The sequence below is a fragment of the Aptenodytes patagonicus genome, chromosome 19, assembly GCF_965638725.1.
Source record: "Aptenodytes patagonicus chromosome 19, bAptPat1.pri.cur, whole genome shotgun sequence".
In the NCBI taxonomy this organism is placed as follows: Eukaryota; Metazoa; Chordata; class Aves; order Sphenisciformes; family Spheniscidae; genus Aptenodytes; species Aptenodytes patagonicus.
In genome coordinates, this window is record NC_134967.1 from 6,558,584 (window position 1) to 6,580,504 (window position 21,921).

General features: G+C 46.6%; 1 protein-coding gene across 1 annotated transcript in view; it reads right to left on the reverse strand.

The window, feature by feature from the left end:
- The window catches only part of ACAP3 (ArfGAP with coiled-coil, ankyrin repeat and PH domains 3), a 106,518-nt gene that overhangs the window by 21,294 nt on the left and 63,303 nt on the right, over nucleotides 1–21,921 (reverse strand). The window contains exons 5-11 of the mRNA XM_076356456.1: nucleotides 21,506–21,564; nucleotides 18,199–18,382; nucleotides 12,700–12,744; nucleotides 12,153–12,248; nucleotides 11,514–11,588; nucleotides 10,106–10,117; nucleotides 1,248–1,360 (exon numbers count right to left, since the gene is read on the reverse strand). Coding sequence (XP_076212571.1) covers nucleotides 1,248–1,360; nucleotides 10,106–10,117; nucleotides 11,514–11,588; nucleotides 12,153–12,248; nucleotides 12,700–12,744; nucleotides 18,199–18,382; nucleotides 21,506–21,564 — 584 coding nt within the window. The remainder of the gene's footprint in view (nucleotides 1–1,247; nucleotides 1,361–10,105; nucleotides 10,118–11,513; nucleotides 11,589–12,152; nucleotides 12,249–12,699; nucleotides 12,745–18,198; nucleotides 18,383–21,505; nucleotides 21,565–21,921) is intronic.

The window sequence follows — 21,921 nt, forward strand, 5'->3', positions numbered from 1 at the left end:
CTTTTTTTTCCCTGGCATTTACTAAGATGCAGCAAAACATGAGCTGGCTCATTCCATGGTGCAGCCTAAGAGGAATATACAGCTTCACAGAAAGAAGCATACTTGGTTTTGAACAGGAAAATAATAATCACTTACATAAACTACACAGCATCTAGCTCTTTTACTGATTAATGTACATGTCTCCAACGCACCAATATCAAAGACCTGCAAAGCGAGTGGCTTTGCAAGCTCAGCACATGAGTTATAACACGCTGGTAGAAAATTTATGTGGTCTTAAAACACCACTGCAGTCAAGCAGATGCTTACTCCTCTTTTGCTCTGAGCTGACTTGGCACCACATAGCCAGGTTAGCGTGCTGATAAGGCTACATTAATCTCTCTTGAGATACTGTTTCTCTCAGGAGGACTTACTCAGGTGCAGTGTTATCCTAACATGGCTTCAGGTTCTCATCTTACTTGCAGCCAACAGGTTCTGAGCAGAATCACAGAATCACTTCGGTTGAAAGGGACCTCTTTAGACCATCTAGTCCAACCCTCCTGCTCAAGCAGGGCCAGCTAGAGCAGGTTGCCCAGGACTGTACCCAGGTGGTTTTTTAGTATCTCCACAGATAGAGACTTCACAACCTCTCTGGGCAACCTGCTCCACTACCTGACCATCCTCACAGTAGAAAAGCAGTTTCTTGTGTTCACATGAAATTTCACGTTTTTAGTATGTGCCCATTGCCTCTCGTCCTGTCACTAGGCACTGCTGAGAAGTCTGGCTCCCTCTTCTTCATTCCCTCCCGTCAGGAATTTGTACACATTGATAAGATCCCTCCACGACCCCTCTCTTCTCCAGGCTGAAGAGTTCCAGCTCTCTCAGCCTTTCCTCATATGAGAGATGTTCCAGCCCCTTAATTATCTTCGTGGCCCTTCACTGGACCGCCTCCAGTAAGTCCATATCTTTCTTGTGCTGGGGAGCCCATAGCTGGACACAGTACTCCAGACGTGGCCTCACCAGTGCTAGAGGATCACCTCCCTCAACCTGCATGCAAAATGCTCCTAAAAGAAAAGTCTCTGTATGCAGAAACTATCAAACCAACCTCATTTTAACTATTTAGCTTTTAACTACTTAGCTCAGAATCCTTCCAGTGATGATAACAGCTGCTAAGATCTCACTTAAAAGTGAAGTGTGTTCCTGTGCAGGCAGTATTAGCTCTGTTCAGAGTCTTAGCCCAAAGATCAAATGGAATATGAGTTATTACTCACCGATTCCATGTTTTGAAAGCATTGCTAGCTCTCTTGAAGAGGTAGCCTTCCATCACCACTCCATTCGGGGCATCAACATTAAACTCCACCTTTGAGTCATCATAGGAGAAGTCCTGCAAATAAAAAGAGACTGAGACTCTACCGTGACTGTACTCTGCAGGACCGAGATGGAGATGAGCCTGATCAAAGCATCAGGAAGAGAAAAATATCTATGTCAAGATCCTAAAGTTCAGGCAGAGCTGTCTGTCACAGCACATCCCTATGCCTTAGTGGGCTGCAGCCATGAATTATCCTCAATTCCAGTAAGCTTATCTGTCCCTATTGTTTGGAGAAAAGTACTACACATGCTGTATTTCCCTGCTCTGGTAGCTGAGAAGGAGAAGGGCAGGTAGCTTATCATCGTGAGGGCTAAAAATTCCCAACATTTGGGGCCATCTGCAATGGGAAATAAAGCAATAGAGGTGCTTTTCACTGGCCAAGTGAGTTAGCAATGCTGCTGCCACCCCTCTGCTCTGCAAGGGGCCAGGAACAGAACAAACCCCAGCCTTTTCACACAAGGAAAACAGGCATAATTATTTCTAGAGGGGAAGACTTATCAATTCCATTTTCATTAGCTATCATCATATGCCATTTCCAATCTGCGCTCACTCAAATTCTCTATGCTATGCTACCAGTCAGAGCTGATTTGTCAGGTTTGGCACTGATTCATCAGATAGATCTCATGGATTCTGACAGCTGGTGAGCAAGACACAGAGCAGAGAGAATAGCAGCTGCTCTCACAGAACACAGATCCTTCTCCCTGGGCAGCGGTCTGCCTCCTTCCCAAGAGAAACTAGGTCATGAAACCTAAATGACTTTCCCCTCTAACCTGGGGAGCACATTGTCTCTTTGCACACTGATTCCACTCTGATGATGCATTCTACCCACACCTCCCTCTCTCTTGAGCATGAATATTTCTCCCTGTACTACTTGGTTCAAAGAAACAACAGCGCAGTGAAAACAGCCCCATTAACTTAAGTGCCTTTCCTAGCTCAGCATACGAAGACCCTTGTGATGCTGTGTTGCTAGGCAACATGCACTTCACTCTCATTAAGATGAGTTATTTTCATGTTCAGAGATGCAAGCTTGCCTGGGAGGTGTCGTAATAAGAATACTACTGACACAGAAGGAGGAGATATAATGGGACAGGACCGAGTCATTCCTTGGAAAGGCAGCATGATGCCCAATTAGACCCTAGAAACTGCTGTAAGGCACCCAATTAAGAGAGGGCTGCTCAGCCCCAAATTTTCTTGCCATAAGAGGGTGAATCCCATGGGGGTCCTCTTCTGCAGATGTCTTTCATGTACCTACTGCAAACAAAGGCTAGAGGGAATTTTCCCCTAACTCGTAGATATTTGAACATGTGATTTTTGTAGAGCTGCTCCAAAATGACAATTCTATACATTTGATGAGAATCTGTACTGTTTTATAATAAATAATGCAAACATCCAAAAATCTGGACTTTGTTGAAAAGTGCACAGCAAGCGTAGGGCAAAACCCTTCCAAGCACATCTTAGAAATGATCACTTAGCTGTGCCTCACTTTGTGGAAGAGGTAAAAATAAGGGGGAGGGTCTAAATATAATCACCTGACTTCTTCAGCTGGCCTTATATAACCAAGCAGTGTGATGGTAAGAAGGATATATTGCTGATGAGTGCAGGAGGAACAGATGGGCCATATACATCACTAGAGTAAATCCACTAAAAATCAGTGGAGTCAAGCCAGGTGTGAATTTAACCTCATTGAGTCTGTATTGTGTTACACCTCTCTACAAATTGAAGGGCTAAAGCGAAACAGCCGAAGGCACATGGAGTTGTTCCTTGCCTTTGAAAGAACTCTAAACTGCACCAAGCCCAGTTTTAGAACACGAAAATTATACACAAAAACACCAAGCGCGTATACAGCTAAGATGACAGAGAGCCATCTGGATGATGTCCAAACACAGAAACACATTGCTGGGAAGAATGGCTTGTGTTTGCATTACTCTGGCGATATTTCTCTTCCTTGTTCTCTCATTGGTTAGGAAACATCCCCAGGCCAAATTCTGCTCACATTTCAGCTGGTGTAATTCCTGAGCAACTCCACTGCCATCAACAGTACTACTGCAGGGCAGCTGAGGGCAGAATACATCAACCAGAGCTGTAAACTGGATTTGTAGAGTAGGTACAAATCAAGGGAGAGATCCGAGGGATAAGGACCACTCTGCCTCTTAGCCCCGGGGCACGCAGCAGTCTGATCCTCAGGCACTTTGTTCCATTCCGTTGCACTCTGCTTGGAAGCACCTGAAGTCTTTGCTACAAAGTTATTGAGTGTTGAGAGACAAATGAAGTAAGGGAAAGGGAAGGGTGAAAAAAAAAATCCAGAAATCATCCCCTTGATCAGCATCATTTTTCCTGTCCCTGCCAAGCAAAGGCCAAAAGGGAAACGTAGAGAAATGGCTCAGGTAGCTGAAAGGCAAAATCATGGCAAGTGCAATTGTGAAACTTCCAGCACATTAGAGTGAGCTTAAACAATGGATTCCTAGGCACATCTTCTTGCTGTAGCCCATTGTCCTGGTTCTGGCTGGGATAGAGTTAATTTCCTTCCTAGTAGCTGGTACAGTGCTGTGTTTTGGATTCAGGATGAGAATAATGTTGATAACACACTGATGGTTTAGTTGTTGCTGAGCAGTGCTTACACTAGTCAAGGACTTTTCAGCTTCTCATGCCCTGCCAGCGAGAAGCTGGGAGGGGGCACAGCCAGGACAGCTGCCCCAAACTGGCCAAAGGGCTATTCCATACCGTACGACATCATGCTCAGTATATAAACTGGGGGGAGTTGGCCGGGGGGGCGGCGACCACTGCTCAGGGACGGGCTGGGCATCGGTCGGCAGGTGGTGAGCAATTGCATTGTGCATCACTTATTTTGTATATTCTTTTCTCATTATTATTATTATTATTTTCCCTTCCTTTTCTGTCCTATTAAACTGTCTTTATCTCAACCCACGCATTTTACTCCCCTCCGTCCCCCCCCCCCCCGATTCTCTCCCCCATCCCACTGGGAGGTGGGGGGGCAGTGAGCGAACGGCTGCGTGGTGTTTAGCTGCCTGCCGGGTTCAACCACAACACCCATCCAGGGAACTTTCTTACCACAGCCATTGAAAAGAGAGGACAAATTTCTGGAAAAAGAGTTACAAGAACATCTGTTGAAACCCGATTCCAGGTCAAAGCTAGCTTAGAAACTGAGGAGATCATTTTGCCAATGGTGTTGAAACATCATGGTAGTGTGTGGCCACAGCTGGATACACAGATGTGTGACAATGAATGCCCTTAACTGGCAGACCTGCCCTTAACGTGTCCCTGTATCTGTTCTACTCATCAACACAAGAAGAGTTTGATCCTGTTAGCTCTGGGAAACAAGTCAAAGAGTCCTGGCTGACGGACACAGCTCCTGCCAAGCACATCATCAGCTATGCCATCAGTAAGTCTCTCTGACTCCTACAAGGGATGCAGCGCATCTGTGGACTGTCTGACTCCACGCAGATCTAGGAAATAAAAACCTTCCAACCTTGTAAGCCAAGTCATGATGCCTGGGAGGTGCCGGTGGAGAAGGAATGTGTCACCCATTCTGCAACATTCAAAATAACTTTCTTGATTCAAATCTTACCCTTGACAAAGCAGGGTAAGAGAGTGCACACGTATGCTTTCTCTTGTCCCCTCTTTTTCCCATTTCCTGCTATACATGAGATTTTAATGCATGATTTTAATAAACTACCTTTTGCCGAATTCTTCCCATCATTGCAACGTACACGGAGTATGCAAGTCTGCTCTAAATGAGTTTGGACTGATTTATTAAGTCTGCATTTAGCACCTCGTTGTCTCTGTAATATGAAAAAATGCTTGACACAGAAAAGGCTTCCTAGAATTGGGATCTGAATGGCTTCGGCTACAGCTGCATATGCAATCATGATTAGCAACAGCAGTGACATGTTGGATCACACATTGGTAAAACAAATCGGACGTCTTCCAAAATAAGAAACCAGATCTCTGCCATCATCTGCTTCCCTTTCCTTCACCAACTTCCAGTAAATCACACCAATCTTGTCTCACTGTCCCCTCCCCTTCTCAGTCCTGTCACTCTTGAGTTCACACACGAGGCTGCCTGGGAACTGATATTCTTTTAGAAATGACATCACAATAGTTTCCATGGGAGCACACTGAATGCTGCTGAGGCAACAATGAAGTAACACATTCCAAGAGACACATCCATAGGGATGTGAAAAAGGACATTAATGCGTACACTTTCAAACCAGCAAATGGAAAGCAAAAACCCAGCACAGGCACAAACAGACCCATGAAAGAAGAAAAAAGGAAAAAAAAGAGAAAAAGCCCTATTTGAAGGTTGCCTCATGAACCACTCAGTTAAGAACTCCCTTGTCCGTCTCCACACGGCATGCACAGAGACTGCTTGCATTGCAGAGGCCAGAGAAGCTCTTCCAATTGCTCCTGTGAAGCCAGCATTTCATGCAGAGAAAATGGCTGATGAAATTAAATAAACCTCAAGCTTCAGTGAACAGACTTAATATGAAGAGTGATGATGCCCCTCATCAGCCTGGAATCCTTGGGGGGGGGGGGGGGGGGGGGGGGAGTCTTTTAAGGAAAGAGCCCTGCCTAAGAGCATACCCACTGAAGTAGGAAGGTCTTGTTTATAGGTTCATTCCTATCCCAAAGGGCACACCACCTGGCTGAGAACAGATAGAACCTTTCCCTAAAATACCAAGACTTCCTTAAAATTCTTTAAAATACAATCACTATGGCACTGGCCCTCCCTGAAAAGCCATAGCATTACTCCCTCAGTGTATCAATTCAATGTGGAAATAACAATACTGTCCTTTTCTGTACAATGTTTTGATTTCTACTGATAGAAAACACTACCAAAACTAGGAAATCACAACCAGTAAATCATTTCAGTCCAGGTGTTTTTAGATACTCAGAGAAACATATCTTACTACCAAACCTCCATGTTATTTTCAATCAGTACCATTTAGGATAAGTGACAACACATGCGATACGTGTTTTCCCTCACAGAAGACAAAGGCTTTATCCAAAAGTGCCCTCTTTGCTTAAGTAACCAATGATGCTCAGTATTTAACAATAATATTATGGACACTCTAACAACATTATGTATACATCCATGCATTGAAAAGAACTCATCCTGGAGGTGAGTTAAAAATTGTATGTGACTAGTTTGGCTATTCGATTCTAAAGAGAACGTAATTCAGAGGAATATTCACATTCCCTAAAGATGCACACAAACCCCTTCCACACAAACACTGGTGCACGCACATTCTGTCCTCTTCTGGTGCCTGAATATATTTCAAGCATTTCTCTATCTGGCTATTTTTACCTCTGTGTATATACTGTGTACAATCCAAGACCCTCAGAGGCAGATGGAATTTGGAGGAGGGCTCCCCCACCTACATTCCCATTCTGCACAGACAGCTTTCATTCATTCCGGCCAAATCCCATTTACAGACCTTTTGTTTCTTGAATTTCCTAATGCCAAACGATCTCCCTGCTCTGCAGCTTGCCAGCAGATGATGCACAGAGATCTGTGCCCTGCCCCAGAGCTTCTCCATCCCACGGACAGGACCAAACACATTTGCTTTCCTGCAGTAACAAAGCTGTACTTGCTTTTGAGTCACATCAGCAAGCAAGGTCCTACAGGCACAATCCTTGCTGCCCCAGAGAAAAGTGCCCTCTAAACTTTCTCCCCAAGTCAAACCAACCCTGCAGGAGTCTCCTTACCAGGAGGTATTCAAGCCTGCCGAAAATCTTCATGATGCCAGCTGCAAGGGAGGTTTTGCTGCTCTTGCCTAGAGAGCAGGGAGCAGCTCTGCGTGTCCTCTCTCTCTCTCTCTGTTCGCTCTCCAGAGTAGCATCTCTGCTAAGCACCGTGGGCTGGCAAGGAAGGAGGGATTTCTTTTTCAGCCCCTTCTCCTTTACCCCTCCTACTCCTTTTTGGGAAGCTATAAGCTCTGCCGTTGGCTCCTGTCAAAGCAAGGGGCACTAGGCGAAGGAAGTCTGCTGGCCTCTGGGGACCACCTGCTTACCCCCTCCTCATGCCTCCTATTCAAAGTCAATCAGCTTAGAGCAAGGGCTAATTACCATACAGCTGTCATGGGGGCACAGAAGGGAGTGGGAGAAGCCAGGCAACACAGAGCAAAGTTGACAGGAAGACGCTCACCGAATGCCTCCCTGACCTTAACAGAGCCAGGCTTGTCTGCCTTCAGCGGGGTCTGCTTCCCCCAGCTTCCTGGAGCAGAGCCACCCTTTGGCCAGTAATTCCACCCCTGCTCCACTGCAGCCACAGAAATCAGGGTGTTGAAATGCCATATGGCCCCTAGTTTGTTATCTACCAGCTGAACTAAATGAGGCAGAGAGCTCTGCCTCGGCACTCCATCCTCCCTTCCCATGCAAACAGGCAACAGAAGCACAATTGCTTCCCCCACTGCTCTGGACCGGGGAATAGGTATGAGGCTGCAAAGGAGCTTTTATATAGCCCTGTATTCTTCCACTTTCAGAGACTGGCCTGTCAGTTTTGGTGCAGTGGAAGGATTCAGGAAGGTCAGGATCTGCGAGGGAAGACTGGTTTCAACATTACTGTTTCTCTCCTCATTTCCCATTGGAAAAAATTCCCTGGTCTGTGTGTTCCAGTGCTAAGTTCTCCAAAATTTTTCTCCTAAGTGGTCCAACCTACACCAGGCCCTGTGTGTCTTTGTGCATCCATCTGAGCCCACATAAACACATACAGATTAGTTACATGCGTGGTTTAAGACAGTTTAGTTCAACAAACAGGAGAAATGTGGGAAGCTACAAGACTATCTCCTCAGCCTTTGCAGAAATGTATTCCGTACTGCAGTCCTTGCACACATGCATCCCACACACAGTCAGAAGAAAGGCACCCCCAGCCTTCACGCTGAAGCTCTCCTCTCTCTTTGCACAACGGGAGGATAACTCAAATATTTATTGTAGCCCATAAAAATTGAGACTCTTCCTTTCCTCTTGCCGATTTTATTGGAACCCTTTTTGTATAAATGAGCATTATTTTCATATTAAGGGTGAAGCTGCAAATGGAGCTCTTTAAGGCTTTGGAGCTAGGAAGGCAGAGGGCAGCGGGTAAAATGACAGCTTGAAATGATAGCTGCCCTAGGAATCTGTCCCAAAGGTGGCAGATGTTCCATGAGGGAAGATGGGGAAAGGGCAGCATAGGAGAAAGACACTTGAATTCCAGTATCAAAGAAAATAGTCGAGATTTGTGCTGAGATTTTCTCTCCTACCAAATCTATTTTAAAAATATAATTAAAAATAATGAAACAAAATGCCACCGACCACTTCCTTATGAACTTGGCTCTTGGAAGGCTGCCCTCCATGCCTCACAAAGCTGCCCAAAGACAATTCAATGAGCAAGGCCCTATCTTCAGAATCTGCACAGATCCCCCACGCCAAGAACACTTTAAAATGTATTAATTAAACTGGATTCTCTCCCTTTCTGTCATGCCTTAGCAGGCTGTTTGGGAAGACACTGTGTTGAGGAAAAAAAGGATACTTCTGCCGCTCCTCTCTAATTAAGCACAACTAAACCTCCAAATTTTTTAAGAGACCAGAGGGTATTCTGGGTGCAGCATGAAGACATATATTCAAACACGTGCTGTGCTCCCTTTGGAGGTGGCAAGATGCTCACCAGATGCAGAGTGCCATGCTCCATTGCAAAGGGAGGAGCAACACTGACTCAGAGTAGCTGAAAAGCAGTCTCACATTTCCAGGCAGGAAGCTTTAAATCCTAAATTGCAGTAGGGACGTTCATGTTCAGCTCTTACAAGCTTATGCACACAGAGAGCCACAGCTCTATGCATATGTATCCTGATGAGGAGTAATTGCTCGTTCTCCCTCTTGGAACCTGACCTCTCCTTCATTCCCTGCTAGTCCAGTCAGCAAAGCCACGTAAAGGGATTTAACTGAAATGCACTGCCCTAGAGAGACTTTCCATGTTCCCTCGAATGAAGTCATCACTCCAGCAGAGTCCCAGGGGAACTGAGAGTTCACAAATGGATTTACCCCTCCCTCAGAACACTTAACCAAAGGGAGCATATGCACAGGCCGATTCACAGGGAATGTCTGTCATTAGCTTTCAAATCCGGTTATGTTTCCATTTTGTGGGTTATGACATTTTTGAGAGAGAGAATTAGAAAGAAAACAACAGCCACTTAGAGCCCTCCTATTGAGAAGTATTGATCCACGCAAGTGCCTACCAGGTATGGACTCCTTAGCGATTCCTGCTCAGGGCTTGGTTCATGAACAGCTATTTCTCAGGGCTCTCTGAAATCCCCTCTTACTGTCCCCACGGAGCATGAGGGTGTGGGTGTGTATGTTGAAAGTCCACCAACGCCCTCTGTTACGAGCCTGTGCAGCCAATTCACCTCCCACCAGACCCATGGTCCTCAAAGGCTCCTAGGCACCAAACATGCATTAAGTGCCAGCCAAGCACTGCTGCCACTGCAATACTGAACTCCGAAGTCAAGACTGACCACCATACAGAGTAGAGGGAACCGAAATCTTATTTTAGCCCAGGACTGAAAACAACTTTGATGAGGATGAAACCAAACTCACTTGAAACTGGGTTTTAAAGTTACATGTCCAGTGTTCAGGTTACAGCACTAATGCTATGGGCAAGGTTTCTTTGTTTCCCTTTCAAAGGCAGGACTTAGTAAATATCCAGAGCAAAGCGCTAATTCTGAGCAATGAAGATGCCAGAAGAAGGAAATACATGTGGGTACTCACCTGCAGGAGGGTCTGCAGGCACAGATCAGCAATCCAAGAAGAGAAGGAAAAGAAAAAAAAAATTAGTTGATGTTTCTACAAGCCTCAGACTTGGAATCATTCCCAGATGAACGGTCTGGAAAAAATCAGAGCCCACATTAACCAAAGATGCCTCCCTACCGAAGGCTCAGACTTGTTTGATAATAAATCCTGTTATCTTGCCAGTTCATGATGGTTACTCCCAATTACAGCAGGTGAGAGCACACACGTAGTGGGTTACCATAGCTCAGCTGGAAACAGCTTGCTCAGCCACAGCAGCTCTATTGCGTGGGTCCCCGTGGACCCTTCCAAAGGTATGCTGCTCAAGGCTGTAGCCATGTCATGTCACAGGAGCTAAGCGAGAATCATCTGAACTGCAGTTTGGAGCACACTTGCGTGAAAGTTCACTGCAGCACACTCCTCTCTCAATAGCAGTACAGAGTCCTGCTCTCTCTCCCTCACGACCCGTTAACATCCCTTCAGTACAGTGTGAGTTCCCTATGAATGACGAAAATGCCCTGCAGCAAGTCCGGTCTGTGGGTACCAAAGGAGTGCATCCACTCATTCATCTGCTGGATGATTTAACAGGGCCTCTGGCCATCTGGTTGGGCTGGGCACTCAAGCATGCTGCCAAACTGCTGCCTCACCATGGGGCACGGCAGTGAGAGGCAGGGCGAAGTGTCAGGAGGGGCGTGCTGATACTGCAGTAGCTGGAGATCAGAGGGCTTGCCAGGCAAAAGCTAGCTTGCTCAGCCGGAGGAAGGATGCGAGACTGGGGGGAAAAAGAGAAGGGAGGAAAGAGACAGGGGGCGGGGAAGAGAAAAGGGGGGGAAGAGAGGAAAAGACAAAGAAAAAAGAAAAAGAAAAGAAAGGGTGGGAGAAGAGTGCTCTAACCTCTCCCCAAAAGCAGCTCTGCTATGCAGTCAAGTTGTTTTCACAGGCGATTACAAACAACTACATCCACTCCTCCATCTCAGAGCCATTTACAGAACATGAACCCTTAACTCTACCCACATCCTCAGTAGCAAAGAGGGAGACAAAGCATAGAAGGAAGGCTTGCTCAGATGCAGAGCAGGTCAGTGGCAGAGCTGGGAAAACCACCTAGGTGTACTGACCCATGGGGTCCTCCCTGTGTCCCTCTCCCTTGTGTACTCAGATGTGTCAGTAGCTGAATGCTCTGCATTTGATCAGGCCTACCTATTAGCTAGACCACCCAGCATCCACAAGGTTATTACTCTCATCTCAACAATTTCTGCTGCTACTGCTCCAGGCTGTGAAGGACTAACCCAGCAAGGCCCCTCATCAGATGGCAGTTGCCACTGTGTGATCCAGACAACCGCACTGATGGAGAGAAGTGCTGCTTGCACTAAGCTGCAGCCCCAGGACTCACCCTCTGCTGTATCAGCGCATGCTTGTGCTCCATCTCCCTCTTCTCCACTGCAGAATCAATCACCAGCTGGTCCAGCTAAAGGCAGGGAGGAGAACACCAGGTATAAAAGTCAGGAAGGAGGTTTATGAGCCACTGTCCATCTCTGCTTCCCTGCTCTGGGATTACACCAGCCCTAACATGAGAAGTCCCCACAAGAGAGGAAAAGGGCTGTGTTTGGGTGTGCACTGAAAGTAACCATAGCTCTTGGCTGCCAGCCCATAGTGCAGCATAGAATCATAGAATCATTGAGGTTGGAAAAGACCTCTAAGATCATCGAGTCCAACCGTCAACCCAACACCACCATGTCCACTAAACCATGTCCTTAAGTGCCTCATCTACTCGTCTTTTAAATACTTCCAGGGATGGGGACTCAACCACTTCCCTGGGCAGCCTGTTCCAATGTTTAACCACTCTTTCAGTAAAGAAATTTTTCCTTACATCCAATCTAAACCTCCCCTGGCATCGAACATCCAACAAGCATGATGCTCCAACCACTCCCTGATTACCAAGTATGGTAGCTGAATAGGAAAGAGGACGTCCTTTCAGGGTGAAGGGGTACAAACTGGCAGATTGAGTCAACCATATTCCCTGTCCCCTCACCTCTGTGGCTAGTTTCTTCATGTAGGGATCCAGTTCATGGAGAAGACTGTAGCCCTGCTGGAAAAAGGTGTACTGGGCATGCATGAAGGACAGCATCTGGGGAGGGAAACAACAGCAAGGTCAGAACAGGTTCTGGGACAAAGTGAGCGTGAAAAGTCCTTATCCCTTATTACCCACAAATAAGTCTCCTCAAGGTCTAACCCTTTCCCTTCCCAAAGCAATCTATCCATTAGATGCGTCTCCCTCTTCTCCTTTCTTCCTCTCACAAATCCTTCCACACTGTCAGGCAACCCCTGTTGTGAGCACAAAGCAGTAAAAGCAGTGTTCTTCACCCCTGAAAGTCCCCACAGTTCTGGCCTGTGGAGTATCTTGCTGGTCCTTCATTCTCCCCTCTTGTTAGCATACCTGCAGCCCCCAGAGCAGTCCCAGACAGTATCTCCAGGGCAGACCGAGGAGTCAGTATGTCGACCCATGCAACCTGAAATGGAGAGGGCTGCCTTTCATTGAGTCACTGAGAGCAGCCACAGAAAACACAGAGAGCCCTTACCGCATCCAGTATTTCAAACTTCTTCTTGGCCTGCAGGACATTGATCTGTGAAGGAATCAAGATAAGACTCTCGGCATCAGCAGCATTAAGCAGTTTGGCATGGAGATCTAAGTATGAACAACTTGCTGCAACACCCCTAGCAGCAAACCACAAAACTATTCAAGGACAGTTCCAGAAAGTTAGTTTCTGAAAAGACAGTTCTGGTGAGTTCCAGGTGGAATAAAAAGGGAAACAGCATAGATGCATTTTCCTACCTGGGCTGCTACTGATTAAGGTCACAGCTAGGTGCATGTCGGTACATAGGCTGACAACAAACAGTGACCCCAGAGTGCAATTTGGTATCACATGAAGGAGATGTTTAATCTATCAGGTCACTGCTTTGATTTCTCTTAGCAGGCTGAGTGGTACCAGTGTACTGTTATGCTTTTCTTCAGTAATCATAGTGAAGCCAGCCAGGAAATTGTGGTACCCATGAGGGGGCCTATGTTCTCAGTGTGCACACCCTCTGCACACCCATTTTTCTTGGAGAAAAGTGCATGGCTGACTGCCCCAGAGACCGTCACATCCCTTCCACACAGAAGCAGCAGTAGCTCAGGATTTCCTGTGGCAGCCCTGATGTGCTTGGGCTCCTGGGGTGGAAGAAGATGCCTTCCAGCACATTCAGGCTTACACCTCTTCCCTGGCCAGGGAAGAACTGCAGTACCTCTTGCAACAGCAAGATAGCATTGCTTTGGAAGTGCACCCTGCTACTGCAAAAGAACCAGTTTGGAGCGTTTACTGTGAGGATAGGAGAGCCTGGCCATTCCTTGAGTCCTCCAGCAGGTGATTAGCAGAGTAGTTGTAGAATCATAGAATCATTTAGGTTGGAAGAGACCTTTAAGATCATCAAGTCCAACCATTAACCTAGCACTGCCAAGTCCACCACTAAACCATGTCCCAAAGCACCACATCTACATGTCTTTTAAATGCCTCCAGGGATGGGGACTCTACCACTTCCCTGGGCAGCCTGTTCCAATGCTCAACAACCCTTTCGGTGAAAAAATTTTTCCTAATACCCAATCTAAACCTCCCCTGGCACAACTTGAGGCCGTTTCCTCTTGTCCTGTCGCTTGTTACTTGGGAGAAGAGACCGACCCCCACCTCGCTACAACCTCCTTTCAGGTAGTTGTAGAGTGCGATGAGGTCTCCCCTCAGCCTCCTCTTCTCCAGGCTAAACAAGCCCAGTTCCCTCAGCCGCTCCTCATACACAGCCTTTTCCACGTGATGGCACTCAGTACGATCTGCTCCATAACCTTCCCCGGCACCGAGGTCAGGCTGACAGGCCTGGAGTTCCCCGGATCCTCCTTCCGGCCCTTCTTGTAGATGGACATCACATTTGCTAACTTTCAGTCAACTGGGACCTCCCCGGTCAGCCAGGACTGCTGACCATAAAGGATGGAAAGTGGCTTGGTGAGCACTTCTGCCAGCTCCCTCAGCACCCTTGGGTGGATCCCATCCGGCCCCATAGACTTGTGTGTGTCTAAGTGGTGCAGCAGGTCGCTAACCACTTCCCCTTGGATTATGTGGTCTTCATTCTGCTCCCTGTCCCAGGCTTCCAGCTCAGGGGGCTGGGTACCTGGAGAACAACGGGTCTTACTATTAAAGACTGAGGCAAAGAAGGCATTAAGTACCTCAGACTTTTCCTCATCCTTTGTCACTATGATTCCCCCTGCATCCAATAAAGGATGGAGATTCTCCTTAGCCCTCCTGTTGGTGCTAATGTATTTATAGAAACATTTTTTATTGTCTTCTACAGAAGTAGCCAGATTGAGTTCCAGTTCAGCTTTGGCCCTTCTAATTTTCTCCCTGCATAACCTCACGACATCTTTGCAGTCCTCCTGAGTTGCCTGCCCCTTCTTCCAAAGGTCATAAACTCTCCGTTTTTTCCTGAGTTCCAGCCAAAGCTCTCTGTTCAGCCAGGCCGGTCGTCTTCCCTGCCAGCTCATCTTTCATCTTTTGGTTGTAGCAGCTCATCTTCGACACCTCACAGTTCACTGCCTGCACCTTTGATCAGGAAAGTCCCACCTAAAATCCCTACCATAAAACCTTGGGCACAACGCAGCAAGGTGCCATGCCCGGATTCTTTCTCTCCCCCCAGTATCGTCCTATGCCACTGGGAAAATGAGTGCTAACCCCTACTCCATGCAATTGCACAGTTACAGCACGTTTCGGAGTGAACAGCAATCTTTACCCTGAAAGGAAGAACAGGAATACTGGAATAACCCAGGACTACGAGGTACGTAGGAAGAACAAGAAAGGTAGTATCTGTTTCTAAGGTTCATCACTCTACCAGTGAGACTACAACCATCAGCATCTCTTGGAAATGAAGATAAAACTATTGCAAATCTCCTTTAACTGGGGACAAAGGCAAACTCTGTGAGACCTAGTACATTTCTCTGATACTGGGGCCAAGGATCTGGAAGTGAAAAATATCCCTGAGGTTTAAAAACAATTAAAAAAAATAAATGTAAGAGGCTGAGAACTGACCCAGGAGAATATAATTTCAAAAGGAAGAAATTAATAGCGCATAGTTACATAATAGCTTGCCCACAGACCCCATGAGCTACACTGGGAAGCCTTACAAGTGCTGCAATTAGCACTGAAGAAACTGTCAAATGTAGCAGAAGGTTTCAATGGGGCTTCAGCTGCCAGTGTCATGAATGTGTTACCATGACAGACGATCGGTTCCAGTGTGTTAATAACTCATTTATAAATGCAGCATCAGTTTGCTTAGAAGCACTATGCTTGCAGTAACTGAACCTAAAACTAGGTAAAAGTTACCAAAGGACAGCTTGCTGGTGCCTGTCACAGTTGTGCTTGGAACAGTATCCGTGAGGAACACCACGATCAGCCTCCTGGTTCTGTACTAGGCAACCTGGTCATCAGCTCCAGCAACAGAGGAGGGGAGACAAAGTAGTTCAGGTATATCCCCAGCCTCCTAGATCCCTCCTTTCCACACCCTGTATACTAGGTTTAAAAAAAAAAAGAAAAAGAAAAAAGGACTGGAATTAGTAACCCTGCTTTATACCAACAGTTTCACTCCACAGCAGTAACTCCTCCTGGCCACTTACAGCCACAAAACTATAAAACAGCCACTCTAATAATGGAAGTGTGCTACGTTACAGCGAAAAGTCTTGCCCTGAACTGTGCTTTACTGAGTCCTGGTCCTTTTGGCTCTCTTCAAGGGGCGCGAGTAATCCTTGAAGTTTGACCGTGCCAATTTCAGGCCTGTTGACAAAGCCAAAGACGAGTTCTGCAAGATGCGAAAGGTGCAACAGACCCTCAAGACGGGGTCTGTCTCTCTGGGGGCTGGAGAGAAAACAGAGGATGCTGGTTGGAAGATTTTCTGCATCTAGCATTCGCATGAGGACCAACCGGGACTTTTCTGCCAATACAGTGCCCTCCATAGCTGATTCTGCCATGGCAAATTCTGGGACTTGATTTTTTGCTGTGAGCCAAGTTGTCCCTTTTTCCAGGTATCTGAGTTGGGATTTGTGGTGGGAGAGCTTAACTTACTGCAGTTAGGATGTAGTTTTAATTCATTATGAGGGGGTGCCCTTCAGTTGTGTGGACATCCAGGGTCAGGAAAAGATCTCCTTTCAGATATAAAAGAATAAAATGATGAATCTCCTCACTATATCCTTAATTAAATACCAACGGATGCCTGGACAAGTTCATGTCTAAATAAAATTATGAATCTCCTCACTATATCCTTAATTAAATACCAACGGATGCCTGGACAAGTTCATGTCTATGCATTTCAAAACTGATTTAGACTGGTACCTTGCAGTGGACCAACAGGGAAACCTCCTCAATATTGGATGAGCACATTAAAGGAACTCTTCCTCTTTGTCAGTGGGAGAAATGGACGGAGCTTACTATAGTGTGACCTTGCCCACAAATGCAGTTGCATTCATGTCTAAAATCCTAGACGCAAACAATTGCAATCCTAAAGGAGGATCAATGATATGCATGATTTATACTTTAAGGGGAAAGCATTGCCTTTCTATCCACAGCTGCCAGAGCATGTGACATCAGAGACTACCTCATGACCAGACAGAACATGTTGGCAGATGGTCTTATTTCGGTGCTGCAGGAGTGGCAGCTAGTGGAGACACACAGATCAATATTAACACTGAATTTGTCTGCTTAACATACCCACTGCCTGAAAGGACAGACTTGACATGAAGCCTATGAATGATTCAAAGAAAAATCCTTGACCATTCTGGGTGCAGTGAGTGTTCCTGCAGGAAATCTGCCACTGGGAAAAGAAATTCAGTCTAAGGCAGCGTGTTTAATTTCTCTCACTGAAAAAATGATTAAGATTTCCCTTCTCAGGTACACTGTAGCATTTTTAGGAAGGAAAACATGTCACAGACATGAAGAGTCATGCCAGTGCCATGCAAAGGCATAAACATAGGTAAGCACACATTCCCACACGGACTCATAGCATAATACAGGTTGGAAGGGACCTCCAGAAGTTACCTATCCAATTGCCCGGGCAAAGCAAGACTGACTTCAAAGTTAGATGAAGTTGCTCAGAGCCTGGTCCCGTTGACTGTGAATCTCTTTGGGTCCCTGTTCCAGTGCTGCATAACTCTGAAAACTTTTTTGCCTTATATTCAACTGGAATTTCCACTGTTGCAACATACGCAGGTATGCGCCGTGCACATACATATATGTGCACACACACATCCATCCAGATGCATATTTGCACATGCACACACATCCATCTGGAGTTTCAGGCGCGAACACAAGTATGCACACATGGATGTTTACATGTGCACACAGATCCAGACATTTGCCCTTAAGGACACGTTCCACATGTAGCAGACGACAAGGATTTGCAGAGAACACTTGACAGCGTTGTGTTCGGTCCCTCGCTTTCAGTAGTTTCATGACACTGTTTTGCCAGACTCTCTGGAGAGCTATAAAGATCAAAGCAGCTAAGGATTTGGTGAAGAGCCTCCCCTCTCTTACACCACTTATACCGATATCCTGTGACTATTTCAAGCAGATGTGACCAGCTACAGAACTCAGCCCCACCAGTGAAGGCCCTCTCATCCCAGCACAGCCTACTCTTTCCTATAGACAGGCTGGATTATGCCAAGGGGCAGCTCAAGGAACCCTGGCACCTACTGCAGTACAGGGCTTTGCTAAGCCATACATGGGTTCGTAGTGGTACCACTACACCAGTGCCTGGAACTAGAGCAAATCTTGGTGGTTTCATGTTCCATCACACACCAGTCCTAAGGACTCCCTGCCTCAGGGGGCAGATGGCAAAGTGTCCAATGGATTAGTAATCCAGTAACCTTTTGAACCCAGTTATAAGACCCTACTTGCCCTCTCTCTCATCCCTCAACTTCTTCATTCCCTGCAGTAGATTATTTAGCAATTTGCCTGTGATGTCTTGTTCTGTACTGGGAAATCCAGTCAGCACTGGGGGCACGAGACACCAACCTGCAACACATAGTCTAGGGCCAGATGCCGGAAACACTTTCTGGTTATGGTCAAGGTGCCTGTTGCCTCCTCCACCTCATGGGGCTTGTGCCGAGGTGCCTGGGCATTCTTCACCAGCGAAATCTCCATGTCCTCTCGCACCTTGTCAAACTGCTTCTTGGTTTCCTTGAACTTCCGGACGTCACTGGAACCCAAAGAAGATGAGATGGTGAGAAGCATTGTTACAAAGCAGCCAGAATATTGCTGATACCAGCAGAGCAGGGAGAGGTGCAAGCAGGTACACTATGATCACCCAGAGATCCTGCTCCAGATCCCATTGGGATCCTAACCCACCCCACCAAGCTCCACCATGTCCAGCTGGACTGACTCCAGATTAACTCTAGACAGTCCTTCTTTAGAGACAGCTTGCAAGGAAGGATATTGGACCTTACATACTGCCTTCAAAACCTTAAGGAAATTCTCCAAGGACAGCACCCAGAAAGCCAGGCCAGATGGCATCCAGCCCTAAAGATAGTCCACAATTGCCCTCACGATAAGTGGTGAGCAGAACATTTCAGAACCTACCTGTGAAAACACATGCTTCGTATTTCACTTTGTGAAAAGAGTAAAACCAGCTACTTTTCAAATTCAGGACAGGGCATTCAACTAGGGCAGCCAGGCCATTCACATGCATCTCTAGCTGATTCTGTCTTGTCTGACTGTAAAATCCAGACATTTGGCTATTCTTTTCCCCTTTTATAATAGGCACGTTTATTAACATTTGCATTTGGAAATACACGATCCACAACATGAACTTTCAAAGTTTTATTTATGCCTAGAGACCTCACATGGGATCAGGGGTCTGCTTGGCAGGGGCAGGAGGGAGGCTATAAAGGCATAGCAACAGGCAGGGTTTTTTGAGTTTGTTTGGTTGTTTTTTTAATTAAGTAGCAGGTACCATTCAGGTAGAACTTGATTTGAGTTGCATGACCATGAAGAAGTGAGCACAGCAATTCCTGAAGATCAGCTCTTACAAGTGGCCCTGGTTCCTCAGGAGTTGAAAGCAGCAATGCTGATTTACAGCAGCTGTAACACAAACACTTATTTTCTGTCCAGGGGAGCTCCGTTTACCTCAATTATAAATTGTTATAACTTAAAGTAGTTAAAAACTCTTAGTAAATAAGTAGCATCCACTTATTCTTTGCCCTAGGGAAGATGAAGAGCCTCAGTTGAGCATGACAGTCAGACAGTAAATGCTGAACTCTGCCCTGTGGCAAACTGTTTGAAATTGCATATACTTATGTATGGATCAGCCTCTGGCCAAGAGATTCTACCACGGGCAGGTACGGTAAGGACAAATGAAAACAGAGGTGATTGGATTACTGTTCTGGTGCTTATTGCTTCTTCAATTTGCCCTTAATGCTCAGGGCTGCTGAGTTAGATGGCCATCTAGCTCCATTCACAGGAAAATAACAGGGTCGCGTTTTGCATTTTTGGGTCACTTGCAGCAAAGGGCTGTGGGGATTTTACATAGCTTTTGATCCAAGTCTGGAGAGAATGGCTTCCTCATCTGTGCGTATCCCTAGTGGAAAGGGGCAGGAGTGCGGAGGCGTGCGATACTGCTGGAAATTCTCAGCTAGCTCTAAGCCAGACTGCAGCAGCAGGACTGCGACCTCAAGACTTCGCTAATAAAAACCCTCCTACTCAGCAAGGTGTGTAGCTTGGTAACGTGCTAAGGCAGTCACACAGCATTTGGCTACTGACAGCATGGGCAGGGCAAGCTGACCTCTCCTGTGCGTACCAAGTAAACAAACCAGGCAAAGACCTTCAGGGCTTGGGGACAGGGAGGGCAGGTCAGAGGGTAAATACTGCCCTCTCAGATATGCATGAATCACCATGCAAGGGCACAGCTCGCATTGTTCCTTTGTTCTCATCGTCAGCCAGTAAGTTGCAGATGGGCCCTAGGTAGATTATTCAAAATGGGTCCAAGCACAGAAATTATTTTCCAACCACAGGCAGGAGCAATGCAAAGATCAAAGCACCAGGGCCTGCAAGCACACAGGTTGAGCAGTAGAAGTGCAAAAAAGAGTAAGTTGCAAAGATGCTGAAAGGCTGACAGACCGAAAATGAAGGAGAAATTCCCCCTTCCGACTGCCAACCTTCAGCAGATTAAATCTGAACTCATCAGAGAAATGATTATGGAGAAAGCCACAGCAGGGCGAGTGCTAGGCAAGAAGATGGGGATGAGGAATGGGGGGGTCAGCTAGGGACCCCCTCCCTCCATCAAACCACACAGCTGCTGAGGGATTCAGTCAATTACCAGTTCCCATGGCAACCAGCTCCTGCTCAGCTGAAGGCCCCAGTTGCCTCTCTGACCTATATTCAGCTGACTTGGGATCCCACGCTGCACTAGGTACCTGCCCTGGGGAAAAGAGGCACTCAGAGGAAACGTGCAGCCGTGGCAGGGACAGCCTGCTGAGAGACTTGATCAAAGGTACAGACTGTCCCCATTCAATTAACTCCCTGGGCCCAGTTCTTGTGCACCTCAGGCCTGCCTTGTGCAGGTTAGCATCCTTAATATGCAATATTCCGCCTTGCCCACACCAGGGCATTGTAACTTGCTTTCCATTAGCAGAGAACTCTGAACCAGCGGTCAAGCTCCAAGCTGAAGGCACAGTGATGATTAGCTGCTCCCTCCACACAAGAAGGGCCCTCCTGTCTGTAAGTCTCATCTTCCAGACAGATGCTCAGGTTACTCCAGAAGAGCAGGGCTGCTGTAATTTTGAGTGACTAAGCATGTTGTGTGGAGAGCTAAGAACACAATGATTCTGCTGGACCCCAAAGTCATTTGGCAGCAAAGCTCCTCCCTTCTGCAAGCATGCACTGCTTTAAACCACTAATGAAACTCTGCATCAAACATAACATAAGATGTAGAGCTGGCCCTGCTCTGCAGGGATCTTAACTCTAGGATGTTTAACCTAGAAAATCAGTGAGAAGCAGCAAAGATGGGCTCTGCGGATGAACTTTACCAGACTTCGGGATGATGCTCTCGTCTGGAAGTATGCCTCATGTCCAGCTTTAACCATGAGCTGGGAACAGGATGAAGACACCTGGTTGACAACAGAGCAACCAAATGACAGTGTAGCAAGATGACAGCAACAGCCATCCCACAAACCAGATCCTTTCCTCTGCCCTTCAGTGTCTCTTCTGCTCCAAGCAGAGCCTTCGGTAGTTGTGTGGAGGTTGTAGTTCTGTTTCCAGTGCACAAAGGACAGATGCAATGGAAGTTAAAGAAGCTGAAGACCAAACTGGTAAGACGAGTACTCACTCTTTCACAAAATTGTGCAGCTGTTGCCGGACTGACCTCTGAGCCTGGTCAAACAGGATCTGAAAGAAAAGAGAGGGAAAAGAATATCAAATATTTTTGCAACATGGAAACATTGAGGAGTCAGAAAATCCATGAATGCCCTCTAGGACCTTCAATGTGAGGGACTCAGCATTACTCCAGGGCTTAGTGGTGTCCGTTACTTGATGGCTGTCATAATGGATAACAACTTGTTTCTGTAGCTGCAGCACTCCCTTACAAGTGCAGAATTCCTGGACTTGTGGGTTTCACAGCCTGTGCCAGGGCTCTGAATGTCCCAAAGAGACTTACGCCACCAACATACCTTCATAAGAGGAGTGTTTGTAGGAGCAGTTGCCTTCATAGTCCCCACTTTGAATTGTCTCTCCCGAGCCTCAAAT